General features: G+C 44.7%; 1 protein-coding gene across 1 annotated transcript in view; it reads left to right on the top strand.

The window, feature by feature from the left end:
* The first annotated feature begins 686 nt into the window (after nucleotides 1-686).
* Nucleotides 687-13,962, top strand: part of prex1 (phosphatidylinositol-3,4,5-trisphosphate-dependent Rac exchange factor 1) — a 76,804-nt gene continuing 63,528 nt past the window's right edge. Inside the window, exon 1 of the mRNA XM_070839159.1 lies at nucleotides 687-954. Coding sequence (XP_070695260.1) covers nucleotides 808-954 — 147 coding nt within the window. The 5' untranslated portion in view covers nucleotides 687-807. The remainder of the gene's footprint in view (nucleotides 955-13,962) is intronic.

Below are 13,962 nucleotides of genomic sequence, written 5' to 3'. Positions count from 1 at the left end.
TCTCCTTTAATTTTATAGTTGAAATTCTTTACATTCAGCAGCGTCTGATGGCTAAAAGTTGAGAAAGGTGACTTTTAAATGTATTCATGCTCTGAACATCTCTTTAATGACACTTCAATTGTTTTGCATTGTTTTTATCTCTTTTATTTTTTATCAGAGTTTTGATGTATTATTATGTGTTGCGTGGATCGTTTTTGAGGTATTTATTGGAAACAGGCCGAATTAGTCCAGTCATTTCCCCTCAGAGTGTCCTTGTTTGCTTTAGAGACATTTTAACATTCCTTGAGTCAATGTGTTGACTCAGTTATGAGTAGATCTTAGAATATACTGTGTGTTTTCTATGTGTATCCTCTGTTGTAGTAATTAATGTGAGCTACAGCTGCTCGGGGCAGAAGTGAGCTGAGGCCCCTCAGTGCGTCTTTGGCACAGGCTCCCTCCTCCTCCTCCTCCTCCTCCTCTTCCTCCTCCTCCTCCTCCTCCTCTCTCTCTCCGGTGAGAGCTGATCTACTGTTGCCTTGCCCGCTCTCAGCTGGTGCTGCGGCCACACCGATCTGCAGGCTGTCCGCTGCTTCTTTGGTACTTTCGGTGAACTTTTTTTTTTTTTTTTTTTTAAATATCTCCAGCGTGTGTGTGTGTGTGTGTGCTGCGGTGCGCATCACTGCTGGCGAGGCTTTGTTTTTTTTTTAGGGGAAAACTTGCTGCTGCAAAATGGACTGAAGCAGCAACTCAGCAAAGTGTCGATACGTAGGAAAAGAAGAGTGTTTCTGCAGAGAGCAACCTTTTTTTTTTACCGAGGGTTCAATTGCCATGATGGAAGAGGACGACGGGCATCTGGAGAACGGTGTCCACGCCGCCAAGGACTCGGACCGACAGCAGCGGCTCAGGCTTTGTGTTTTAAACGAAATACTCAACACCGAGAGGGATTATGTTCGGACACTGCTTTTCCTTCAGTCGGTAAGTTTGACATTACCTTTCACGTTGTCTGTGTTCTCGTTCCGCTCCCTCATACACGGGCAGAGCATTACGCCAAACTCCTGTCATAAATCTTTAGTTTTTACCAAGACACGCGTCTCGTACCTTATATCAGACAAATGGTGACATTTTCTAAAATGACAGGCAACACCCCTATATTCGGCGCACATACAGTACATTTTATGGCACATGTTGCAAGAAGAAATATCTCTTGAATAATTCCCCCTGGTGTGGCAGACTGGCAAGGACTGAAGATAAACCACCAGTAATTTGTACTGGGTTTGGCGTGATGTTCTGTACACAAGGGTGGCTTTTCTGTGAGTGGCTCAACTTTTTCATCCCATGTTGTTCTATATTCACGGGCTGCAGAAGTTTACAGCTTTATGTGGCTCTCTGGAAACACACTTCTATTAACAGCTTTCTTTTGAGGGGACAGTCTGCTGGGAATGGTTCAAGTGTAGACATGCCTGTGTAATGTTAGCAATGAAAATATTCAGGTAATGTCATTTGTTTCAATTCAGACATGGGGGTGGGTGGTGGGGTGGGGGGGGGTTGCACATGGGCACCAATGCAGGGGTCATCATTCACACCTCTCCATTGTGTGCTAAAGCTCAGGTTCACAACAATCAAAGCGGAGCTCAATTCACACTGACTTTGCAAATAAATAGATATTCATGAGCCTTCAACGCCACCACGCCTCCTCCTTCCAGACAGAGAGAAGAAACCATTGCAACGGCGTACTTATTCACTCATTGTACAACAGCTGCCTTTGATGAATGAACATCCTGGTCATTTTACACGCTCCTATTCAGCCGCCAGCACAGCGCCAGTATGGATGTGGCTCCCACCTGCAGGAGACTATTCAATTAGTCGCTTCTCCTTGTCATTTCTCGTTGTCCTTCTCCTTCCCTCATCCTTGTCTTGACATCCATGGTGTTTGCACAGCGCAGGTGGTTTCAGCTTCCAGCTGAGACACTCATTGTGTGGTTTGCTCCAGATTTGCTGTATTTAATGCAACAGCAATGATTTCGCTTTATTATTATTATGATGCTTTATTGCCTGCTGTAGGAAAAAGCCCCTCTTTTGTTGGCCCCTCCACAATGAGGTCAAAGGTCAGGGTCAGCTACAAAACATCACCGCAGAGCTGGTAGGGACTTAGGCTATCTTCTTACTCGCTTTGCCCCCCCGTTGACTCAAAGGTTGAAAAGGAAACCGTTGATTCTTATCAATTTTACTTCTTCTTATGGACACGCTAATGATTCTGTACATTTTCAAGTTTCACCATCTGGCAAGCATTTGTCAAACATGATCACGGTTCCCTCTTTCTCTTCAGCTGTCACACGTTGAGGAACTTCCTCAAAGTTCTTGAAATAATTCTGTTCATCGGCACGTATGGTTCACCGTAGCTCCATGTCACGGAGTTTAAGTCAGTGATGTGTGACTTTCTCAGAGATATACTCACAAAATGTAGCTTCAAGGTGACGCATGCAGCCGAAGCCTGAACTAGTTTACTGAATGGATTTAAATCCTACACGTCTGTCTAAAAAAAAAAAAAAAAGCATCTTTGGGGGCCAGTCTCTGTTGTACTGCTTCCTTTCTCAGTTACACAAGAGACAAGAGGCAGCCAAGGGTTATCTTCTGGTACAAGACAGACCAGGCAGCACAGGGACACGCTTTGACCTCCTCCCCCCGAGCCCAGTTCCGGCGCAGTGATAAAGACAAAGCCGCAATTATTTATCAGAGAAGTCTGGGAGCTTTTTCCTGTGAACATCTGAAAGCTGTCAGTGCTAGTGCCCTCCGCCGCGCTCCTCCCCATCATCGCATCAATTGGCGTGTCTTGATTTAAGCCATACGCTTGTACGTCCAGAGGGGAGTGATGCGGTCAGGCTGGAGGGAAATCCTGTTATCACCTGTGTCTTTGCTTCAAATACCTTTTTTTTTATACAGCAAAGACAAGAGTCAGGTGTCAAGATGTAGTCCATATTTCTCTTTGTTATAAGTTCATTGGATTTCTGTTAGGATTAATGTTTAAGATGTGGATCTTCACCTTGGTGCCACAGCATGCTTGCTGGTATATGTCATGCATACATGTGAGACCCTCCCACTGAACCTCCACATGGAGGACCCTGTGGCATCGGGGCTGAGTAGCTTACACTGCCGAAGGAGTGGAACGAACATTTAAAGCAAAAAAAAAAAAAAAAACGGAAAAGAAACATCAGTCCCCACCACCAGTAGCAATCCTCTGCAAATCCCTCCCAAGCCCGCCGTCCGGCGTCCAGCCGTGCCCGCTCCCCTTCTCTCAGTGGGAGCCGTGGCTTTGTCACCACACAGCTCACTGTGGTGTTGATAAGGGAGGTCTGGCTGTGGGAGCTCAGAGCATATGGTTTCAGTAAAGATACAGAGTGGTTCAGGGTGGGGGTGGGGGTGGGAGGGAAGGGGTGGATGGTCTGGGGATGTAAAGTCCCTCAGTGTGAGGAGGCGAAAGCGGCGAAGCAGGAATGAAAAGTGAGTGAGAATCAGGTGGTTCTCCAAACAGCTGTTTGTGATGCAGCTATTTTTGTGTTTCGTTTGCAATTTTTTTTTTTTTGCAAGTAATGTTTTTCGTGTCTCTGAGCGTCTCGTCCAGTTCAGTTAGATGGTTCGTACGTTTCCCAGCATGCAGTTTGACGGCTCGAGTCATATGTGTACATGGGGGCGGGGATAGGCATAACGCAGGGGCTAGACAAGGAGAGGTGTTTTCCCTAGTCGAGAAAAGTGAACTGCACCTACGACTGAGAACACAACTCGGTTTGAGGTCGCAGTGCTTTCTAGTCCCCAGCTGCCACAGATCTGTCCTGTTTGTTTAAAATCAGCGCACACCGGCAAGTTTTGATTCTGCGGAGCTGAATGATTTGATCCGAGCTGATTTTTATCTGTAGACCCCCTCACCTTCCTCCATATCTGTACTCACCTGATAGTTTTGTCCCCCCCCCCCCCCCCCCAGGTCCGTGGTAGAAATTGAACAGTAGCTGATTGAATGGCAGCTCACCATTGACCGCCTACAATTCTCTCCATTGCCTTATCACTGCTTTATTTTCCTTTGTGCTCTTCCACAACCTCCCGGATCTTTAGTCCCCGTCCAACATCGTCTCTCAATCGCAATGATTGCAGTGACACACAAAAAAGATGGTTATCCGGCTTTGGCATCTCAGCCATTCTGCATGTCACTCATCCCCTGGCAATTACCAGCGCCAACGAGCTCATCCAATGTGCTGGAGGGAAGCATGTAGGCATGGTGGGAGGAGAAGAGGTGAGAAGGGGGGGTTGGGGTGTGAAAAGAGGGCTTAGAGGATTCATTTTGCTCAGTGTTATCATTGCAAATCTCTAAATCTATTGCCTCTTTGAGATATATTGGAAGCAGGCTCATTTAAACAATCTGATCCTTTTCAATTCCAGGTTTAACTTGGATAACTGCTCCCTTTTGTTGCAATAAATTCTCTTGTTTATGCCTGAATTGATAATTTCTTAGTGCCATAGATTAGCGGGGATTTTCCTCAGGGCAGCACTTTGTCGGTTTAATCCAGGCAGCTGGATTTTCCCACTGATGATCCACCAGAATGAAGTATATCTATGACAGGAATATGGTCGGTGACGTCATACCTGGTAGACGAAAGGGATTTTCCTTCACACCCATAAGAATGGGGGTTTACCGTTCTGAAAGCTGCAGTCTTGTTTTTTTTTGTTTTATTTCCCTCAACCACACTGACCCATGTCTCAATGAATCCCGTCCAGCAAAGACGACGGTGGAACCATGTGGCTAACAAGTCGGTCAGCTTTTGACCTTCCGTCTTGATTCTGAGAAGTGAGAGACGGAGAGTAGGGCGACCAGGAAGGTCTCGTCAGGGCTGCGGAATAATAGGAAACATCTGGAAATCCTGCCCTCTGCGACCTTTGCTTTGGGCCACACACAAGTGAGATTACACATGTGTGTTTGTGCGGATAAATGATGATTGCGGTTTGGGTGTGTGGCTGCACGTACGCTGTATAGCTGCAGTTCTTTCACACATCTTTATCTTCCAGTTATCTTGCAGATGCTGACTTTCCTGTGCGCCCACCTTTACCAACTGTTGACGAGGCAAACAGGGTGATGCATGCAAATGCGTACAAATGCATTAGAGACGTGCAGGAAGCCTGCGTCGAGCTTCCTCCCCTAACTCGAGCCTGTGTCTACCTCTTTCCTTTCTTTTTTCCTCAGCTCCACTTCTCCAGCCCTCCCCACTTGGTGGGAAAGACCAGTATGAAGTTTCTCTGGGCTAGGGGGGTATAAATAGCTTCAGATTCTAACTCTCATCTTGGCCACAATGCCAGTGGTTTCATTTCACTGCAATCTCAGACCCGCTGAAGTCACACACACACACACACACACACACACACACACACACACACACACACACACACACACACACTCACACAGACACAGATCACAAATATAGCAGCGAAGGGGAAAACAGCCCGTGGAGCCCTAACAGCAGGTAGATCAGTAACTATCCAGACTGCTGGGGTTTTTGTGAGAGTTTTATTATTACTGGGCTTTAAAATCTCTGCAGCTTAATAAGACTTGAGAGATGGGATGCAGAGTCTCATCATGTAGGTTGTAACTCCCAGATTAGTCAAAGCTTAAAATGCTGAGGTTGGTATTCGGTTGAGGCACATATACATGTAACTGAATGAAGCAAAAGAGAGAGAGAGAGTTCAACATTTTTGGTTTATTGGTGTTCAAAACAACTTGTTTCATTTTGTAGTGCCATCTGTTTCCAAAGCAGTGCCGCCTGTCAAAGATGTTTCCACACTCTGACCCGTAGCATTACCTTAACCTGGGGTCAATGCATAAACCCCCGACTTGCCTTTCCATACGTATGGCTGGCCACCGTGCACCCTTCCACGTCACGCTGGACAATTGGTACATTGCAATGCCGCAGCCCCAGTGCCAGACAAAGTCATTACAATGCGGCATGTTTCATAAATGGGGGGGTGGGGGGGGTAAATGCCAGTTTCCAACTTAATCTTAGTGCTTTTTTTTTAGTCATGTGTGTTGATAAGCCATTTCTTTGAGGCACAAGACTGCAGCAGGAATTTTAAGAATTCCAGTTAACAAGTCTAAACCACTGTAACACCCAGAGGCCTGATGTCAGAATAACCCCCCCCTCCCTCCCTCCACGTTTACAGATTCTTACAGCTGTGATTTAGCATAGGAGACATGATCAGCACAGAAGGTTATTCTTTGTGATTGTTGACTGAGCACTTCTTTTGGTTACAGTTGGTTGGTACCATTGGTTTAATGGAGTGGTTCTCCATCAGTGGGTATGCAGTCAAAGTGGATCTATTCAGGAGTGGGTGCTGTGGAATCTGAGGTGCGTGGAGGTTCTGAAAGTCATGAGAAGTCATCTGCAGTATATGAGACTACTGGTTTCGCTGTGTCAAATATCATGCTGTGAAATGTCAAGAATGCAGTCCAGAGAGACTTTTCAGATGCACTGTGTGGATAACGGGGAATTTTTTTTTTTTTTTGAGACATCGCCACTGTGAATGTGAAAATCTCTGTAAAGTTCTTTTCAACAGGCTGATATACGATACAGTCGGTGACCTGGCCTGGATTGTAAAAGCACAGCAACGCGAGATCGCTAATGTCCCCTCGGAGATCATGACACGGACAAAGCTGGGACATGTACTTTCTCAGGTTGGACACTGGATGCAGTAACTGCGCCGCATGTTTCTGACAAGGGTAGAATATAGGATGGAAGGATACCTGCAGAATGACTTGGCACAGGCTCTCCCTCTCCCCTGGGAGCTTTGGTTTACGAACTGTGGCAGCAGGCTTACAATGTTTGTTTGCTTTCTCAAATGCAACCAGATGTGTGGCTTCTTTCGGGGTCGGAGGTCATTTGCCTCATAGAAGAGCGGCGAACAGCAAAACAAACCACAGAACAACTTTACACAAATGTAGAGAATATGGCCAAGTTGTTTGACAAAGCTCCGATTAGATTACAGGTCTGCTGAAGTGCTGCCCAGTCAGGGAGGGTCAGAGTAAATGCCTGGCCTGTATGCTGTCCAGCCAGGAAGCTGTTCACATGACACAATGGGACAAAGAAGTGTCACGCACACACACATCACACACACACACACTACCCAGCATGCTCCTAAGTAGGTCTTCTGTTGTCTCTTGTTCCATGGCACATAACTGGTGTTTAATTAACCACAGAAGAGCAAGTGGATTTGAGAATCTTACTCATATAAAATATGTGCGTAGGTAGGAGATGTCCATCTATAAATTATGCTTCTTTTCTAGTTGATTCTTCTTCTCTTCTTCTCTGGTTCTTTACTTTGGCTCAGGTCTGCTCTTAATGTCAGTTCCCACTTCCTCCGGAAGGCTGTTGGTTTACATGTCGTGACAAAACCGAATGAAAGGTGTGTCTGATGATGCCTTGTTCAGCGTACGACTGCCAGCAGAGCGTGCGGTGTGTGACAGCCCGAGTGAGTGGTGGGGTGATGTAAAGGTGGTGGGATGGCGCGTGGAAGACGAGACAAGACTCTGCTGGATTAACTCCTCCAGCAAACTGCCACAACTACGAACAGGGAACATTTTTCAGCAGAGTTAGAAGCAAGGAAGGCTTATGCAGAAGTTATCTCGTCTTGATTGTCACTTGATCTCCAAGATAAACAATTTCATTTTACCAATTAGTGGAGATTTCTGGCTATTTACGTTATTTAACCCTGCGGGTTTAAGAGGCTGCTGACTGTGTTGTTCTAACTGTTCACAACAGCTGCTGACAAATTCTTGGGCCCGGTTGCTGAAGGACTTTTATTTTGGCATTTGTTCAGTGTGATGACATTTTTGCCAGCTAATATGGCATGATTAAAGGCTTGAGTCATACATGCTTGAGCTGTTACTGTGATGATTTTGTTCTCACATGCTGACAGGAAACCTTTTAGGAAATGGTACTACACTTTGACGTGATGAATTACCACAGCCAGTTTTTGGAGACTTTTTGCCTCTGGCTGTGATTTTACACGACCCTTTACAGGATAGATATGTGACAGGAAAAATAAACTTCACGTGTGTGAATAGGGCCCTTGTTTAAATTGGGATTTTACCAGGACTGTTTCCTCTTTTCATCATATGAGCACATGTGATTCAGTCCCTCACTCCGTTATCTCTCTGCTGTACTTTTGCTTGCACTGAGATGGAATATTATGAATCAAAATGATCCTCGAAGCATCGCTTTCAGTAGTGAAATGAACCCAATTGTTAGTCGCATTAGTGACTGCCAAAAAGAGAAGTTGAGGTAGAATGTAGGTCAGTTTTTTCAGTGCCAAAGAGACTTTTTTTTTTTCAGACATAAAAAGCTTCAACCAGCTACCGTCTGTCTGGCCATTAAATACTGCTCTCTATCAGGTTGGTAAATACTGTTTGAGTCAGAACCAGTGGGTGTTCTCTATGATCTCCTCCCCTTCTTCGCCAAGAGACCATTATTGTGTAGTGTGGGACACTAATTTGGTTCCTTACCACCATTTTCCCCCATCTGTGCCCATGACACTGTTTATGTCTGCCCAGCTAAATGCCAGGTGTGGCATTTTAGTTTGGTTGCATGTACAAAAGCAAAAACACATTTATTTATTTTTTTTTGGTTCTGCAACTCACAAGTGGTCAAGTATGTGTGTCCGAAAATGTAAGAAATGGCTAATTGAATGTAGCATATATTATCAGCTGTGCTACGTCTTTTTCAGTAGGCGGTCTTTGGTCTGTTGGAAGCTCCTCTGGTCTCTGATGGCTCACTCAACACCATACTCGCCACGCTCTGATCCAGTCTGTGATCCCTACGTCTGTCAGCACCAAAAAACACCCGTCCAAACCTCCAGATGGCCTCTGCAATCTGCTCCATGATGTTATCTCCAGATCACCACATGTCACCCCTCAACAGGAAAGCTACTTAGAAAAAGGACTCATAGACAAACCAGTGCTGAGTGTCAACACTGGTAGAGATGAAATTTAATTATCATTTTTTTCAGCGTTATAGACTTAAATATAAATAGATAACGTTAACAGATTCACAGGCTGAAGCAGGTGTGTGCGTCTGAATTGCAGGCTTCTAGCACGCTAATATGCATCACAAGCTCTTTCCGTTTCCATTATTACAAGGGGTGTGTGTCCGTTATTGTGTGACCAAAGCTGCTGTAACCTGAAAAAGAGGAGCCAGCATAAAGGATGTGTTTGAAAAGTAGGAGCATCTTATGGCCAATGAAGGCAAAACGTGCTTAGAGGATTTAAATAGCTTCAGCAGTGAATGCTTTTGAAAGCAGAATGTGCTTGCTAAGAGTTTTTTTTTTTTTCCACTACAAGTGTTATTGAAAATTTCAATTTGACGTCCATCCATTCATTAATGCACCAGAGCTGACGTGGGCTTGATGAGAAGCCAGTCTTGAACAGGAAGTCTCTGGTCCAGTGCTGTCTGTCTGTCCTCTGTGGTCGAGGCACTGTCTCATCCCCCCGTAGTGTTTAGTTTCCGCCCATGTGAGCCACTCAAAGAGCCCTGAAGTTTAAAGTCCTTCAAAGCGGAAGTGAGTGAAAGTGGGAGGAAAAAAAAAAAAACTGGACAACACTCAAAGAAGACTTTGTGTTTTGGTGATTGCCTCTGCCAAAAAGGGTTTCTCTTGGAAGACAGTGAGGGACTGGTTGGAGGGTGATGGGGAGATGAGGGAGTTTTTGGAGGGTATGGAGAGAGAGATGTGAATTACGGCTTCAGAGAGAAAGAAGTCTGCTAAGGATTGCGGGGGTACCTCATTGTGGCATCGCCACGGGCCATTCTCTGGCTCCACTGCGCTCGGGCCACAAAGAGGGGATTTCTTCATTTATTTATTCAATTTCATGCCATGTCGACCCCAAAATGGCCCCCATTCCCTCTCCAGAACTGCCCTCTCCCCCTTTGTGGCTGGCTACTCCAGTCCTCTCCCCAAAAAGAGAAACCCTTAATGGACATATTGTTTTTAGGTTGTTGTTGTTTTCTCTTGGATAAGGAGGGGTAGAGAGTTTGAGGCTGGTGACCTGAGAACTCGCAAAGAAAAGTCCTGAATCTGTGAGTCTGTGGTTCTGTTTAAGGGTTGCTTCAGTAGGTGTGGGAACTGCAGCGAATTGAAAAGGGGCTCTCAGGGCCTCCTGGAAAAACCTTGACAAGTGTTAGAGCCTGTCCTTGATATACGGGGTCTCTTGTGAGATATCTGAATCGAGTGAGATGGCCGAGCATTGTTGCTGAATGCTGATGTAGCCATGGGCAATCAGAAAAATTGCCCAGTTTCGTCCCTAATGACGCCATCTTTAGTCTCATTATGGAGAAGCTGCTAGAATTCTCTCATTCTACTTCCGAAGAAGATAAGCAGCTTTATTTGAAAATGAAAGTACATAGAGTAGTGCATGTTAGTGTTGATCTCTTTGTCTAGTAGGCCAACGAACAGTACATAGACATTTCTAAATCTAATAACTGGTTTGTAGACTCCAAATGTGAGAAATACCCGTTTACTCGAACCCTCATTATTTTTGAAGTTTGTCTCGTAATTCAGGCAACTCCTTGTTTTTCTGTACAAAATATTAGAAACACCTTTCAGTATAATGTAATCCTGTAAAACACCACCACGGCTTCCAAAATGTCAGTCAAAGGCGCCACGTGACCGCGTTGTCACAGAATTCATCTTCCCATTAATCCTTGTTTAATATGTATAATCTTAGCTGAAGGTAAACTAATTAAATTGAACGGATCCGCGCCTGACTCTGTAGTGACCCACGAGGCAACGTCCCCTGCCAGCAGTGTGACAGCGGCTTCAAACCTATGAGCCACACTGTATGTCTGACATGCTCCCATGTTGCTACATCACCTAGTTTGACAATTTTGACGCTTCCTTACTTTTTCTCCAGTCATTTCATTTCCAAGTATTCTAATCACGACTGTGTTTCTTGTATTAAGAAGTTATTTTGAATTTAGATTTGACACTTTATGGTCGTGTGTTTTTGTGAACCTTATACCAGCTGATTAAAAAGGTTTTAGACCTTGACTCAAAGACACGAAGCTATTGTTGGGTCATGTTACGTAGTTGGCCGAGCTGCAGGTAGAAAGCTCCGTTCCGAGGCAGACAAGGCAGACGTGAAGGCAGCAGGCCTCTTACTCACTGTCCAGTGGAGCGAACACTGAACCCACACCAGCATATGGTCCATCTGTATCTTCACACCTCACTGTCTGGCCCCTCTTCGCTCTGATAAACCTCAACATTTAGCAAGCCCCCCCCTCACCCCTCCCACCTACTCACATCTAACCCTTTGGCTGTTGGTCATATGAGATGATGAGATTATGTCCCGTATGACACAAGACCCGTTATCGGTGTTGTCTCGCTGTCTGGGATGGCAGGTGATGATGGATGTTGAGTTAGATGCCTGCCTAAACAGCCTGTACTAAAAAAAAAAAGGGTGGCAACTGGATGTATAAACAATGAAGTGAACTGCTTTGCATCTCTGTGTGTTCCTTTCAATCCATCTCATTACAGTGTGGCAGTTGTGTCACAAAAGTTAAAGGTAAAGTCCAGAATTTAGATCATTTGAAGCATTCAAGGGAATTTCGTCATTCATTTGTTTGTGACATGTTTGTTTGATGCTTGCACAAAACTGAACTTAGAACACTGTTGAGTTAGCTTCCAGTCAAACATGTCCTGTACTTCCTCTGCACAAAAGCCCCACTTCCTGTCCAGAAGTGACATCCGCGGCTTTTGTGTCGAGAGGCACAGCTTCATTCTGCAGACTGTTTGTTTTCCGTCCCCGCTGAGTTGAACCACTGCCTATCTGCTTGAAAAGAAACAAAATTCTTGTCAACGATTCGGGGCGCCTAAAACAGTGTTGGCTTTTGTTAAGTGCGATTGCTCTGTTTTCACTTCCCGTTTGCATGCCACACACTCACGCACACACACACACACACACACACACACACACACACACACACACAAAGAGAGGCCTGCATGCGTAATTCTTCTGTTGCAGTTTGGGCTTTTTTTGTTTTTTTAACCTGTCATCAGTTGTTCTCGCACATTAATTGTTGTAATAAAGTGGACAGTGACTCAGCTTGGTGGGATTCCCCAACCTCACTTTAACTTGGTCCCGAGCTCATTCGGCAAGTGGTGTGCGTGACACCTTTTTACTTAGTACTTAGTTCACTAAACTTGTTTGGTACTAGCTACAAGCATCACTTGGTTTTGTTTTTTGTTGGCCAAATTTTGTATTAAGTCCCAACCTATTTCTTGGCTACTCCTGTAAAGGTACTATATATTTTTTTAAAGTACTTACTTGTATGTGTTAACGGGTGTTAATTTTCGGACCCCGTCTTTGCGCCTGTGTTTTGTAGAGTGTGTGTAGCAGGGCATGCCCCAGTGGGGGGTGGGGGCTTTTTCCTGCTCCAAAGTATCATTATAATATTGGCCTTTCAACCTCCAGCTTCATGTCATACATCTCACAGCGTTGGTGAAGTTTAATGAGGGAGTTGGCCGTCCAATGTGCAGAGATGTCACCAAAAACAGTCAAAAGTGTGGCTGTACTACTCGCCTGCGGTGTCCGATAAGAATAAATGCATCAAATGTGGAAGGAAAATGTCAGGAGAAAGTGGGCATAGGGGTAACATGATTAAGCGCCTCATCAAGCATAGAGAAAAGGTATCAAATGAAAGACTCTATTGGCATCTGTGTCACTTTGAGGGTTTCGGTATCAGTAATGACACTCCGTTTGTGTAAGGATCAGTCATGTCATATCACACCTCGTGCACCAAACGGCAGCTTCAAATGAGGCACATTCTTTGTATGAGATGGCTCATAACAGTGCAGACTTTGACCAGACGAGTGTTCATACCATTCAAACCACAGAGGAAAAGTGACGGCCGTGATTAGTCTTAGAACGGTTGGCTTTCACGTTTGTTGTCGACCTGAGAGTGCTTTTCTGACCCACACCAGACTTCAGCAAGGTTTCACATTTAAGTAAACTTTCTGAATTCGTCGGGCCCCAGAAAAACCTCTTGTTGGTTGTTGGTGTGGAAACACCCTTGTACAACAGTTTGTAAATGAGGGCAGAGGAAGGGGTGTGGGGTTGTGAAAATACAAAAAGCCATCATCTGTTTGGCTTTTTGTGGTAAATAACTACTTTGAACATTTGTAGCTTTAGTCTAGACCATTTAAGTACAAGGAGCACACTGTCACATCCCTGCACTTGACAAGAGGAAACCAAGCCAGAGCATTTTAAGAACATTGTTGGTGACGTTTTGTTTAATACATGGTTATTGCTGTCAGGCTTTAACATTGTGCTGCTGCGGGCACTTCAGTTATGAATTGATTTGAAGTGTACAGGCTTTTGAGAGTGAGCGAGGAGGAAATAATTCAGAATAGAATTCCTCAAGTTCAATACAAAGAATTTGAGGGAAATCCTGATAATATTGTCAGTGTGGCGAAGCCTTCAGAGCTGACTAGAGCTGAAGAGTGACTGAATGTAGGTAAATTCAGTTCAGTCAACAAGAGTAGGATTGCAAGAGTTAAAACAGGCCTTTATCTGTGCATCGTTTCTATGAGAAACCAAAAGAAATAGGTTCAAAATCATTATGATAACTGAAATTTAGCAAAATCGTAATGATTTCCTACATTATAACTGCTATTAATGTGACATGTCTATGTCTAACTATCACATTTTGTCATATTTCTTCCTCTGGTGACTTCTGCCTCCACTTCAGAGGAGCATGTAAATTGGAATGTTTGATCTGACTCAGTCTGACTTCCTTTGCGGAAGATGTTTTGACTTTCCTGGCTTTACCATACTGAAACATCAGTGGTAAAACTCATTAGGTTAGTGTTGCACTTGGCAGCTACTTTGTGGTCTGCGAAGAAGCTTCATGGTTTTGGTGCTTTTCTCCTGAGGGATTGCATCATGAGCAGTTTCCCCTA

This window comes from Pempheris klunzingeri, chromosome 11 (genome assembly GCF_042242105.1).
Source record: "Pempheris klunzingeri isolate RE-2024b chromosome 11, fPemKlu1.hap1, whole genome shotgun sequence".
Classification (NCBI taxonomy): Eukaryota; Metazoa; Chordata; class Actinopteri; order Acropomatiformes; family Pempheridae; genus Pempheris; species Pempheris klunzingeri.
The sequence above is the reverse complement of the archived record's forward strand: the minus strand, read 5'-3'. Positions and strand labels throughout refer to the sequence as shown.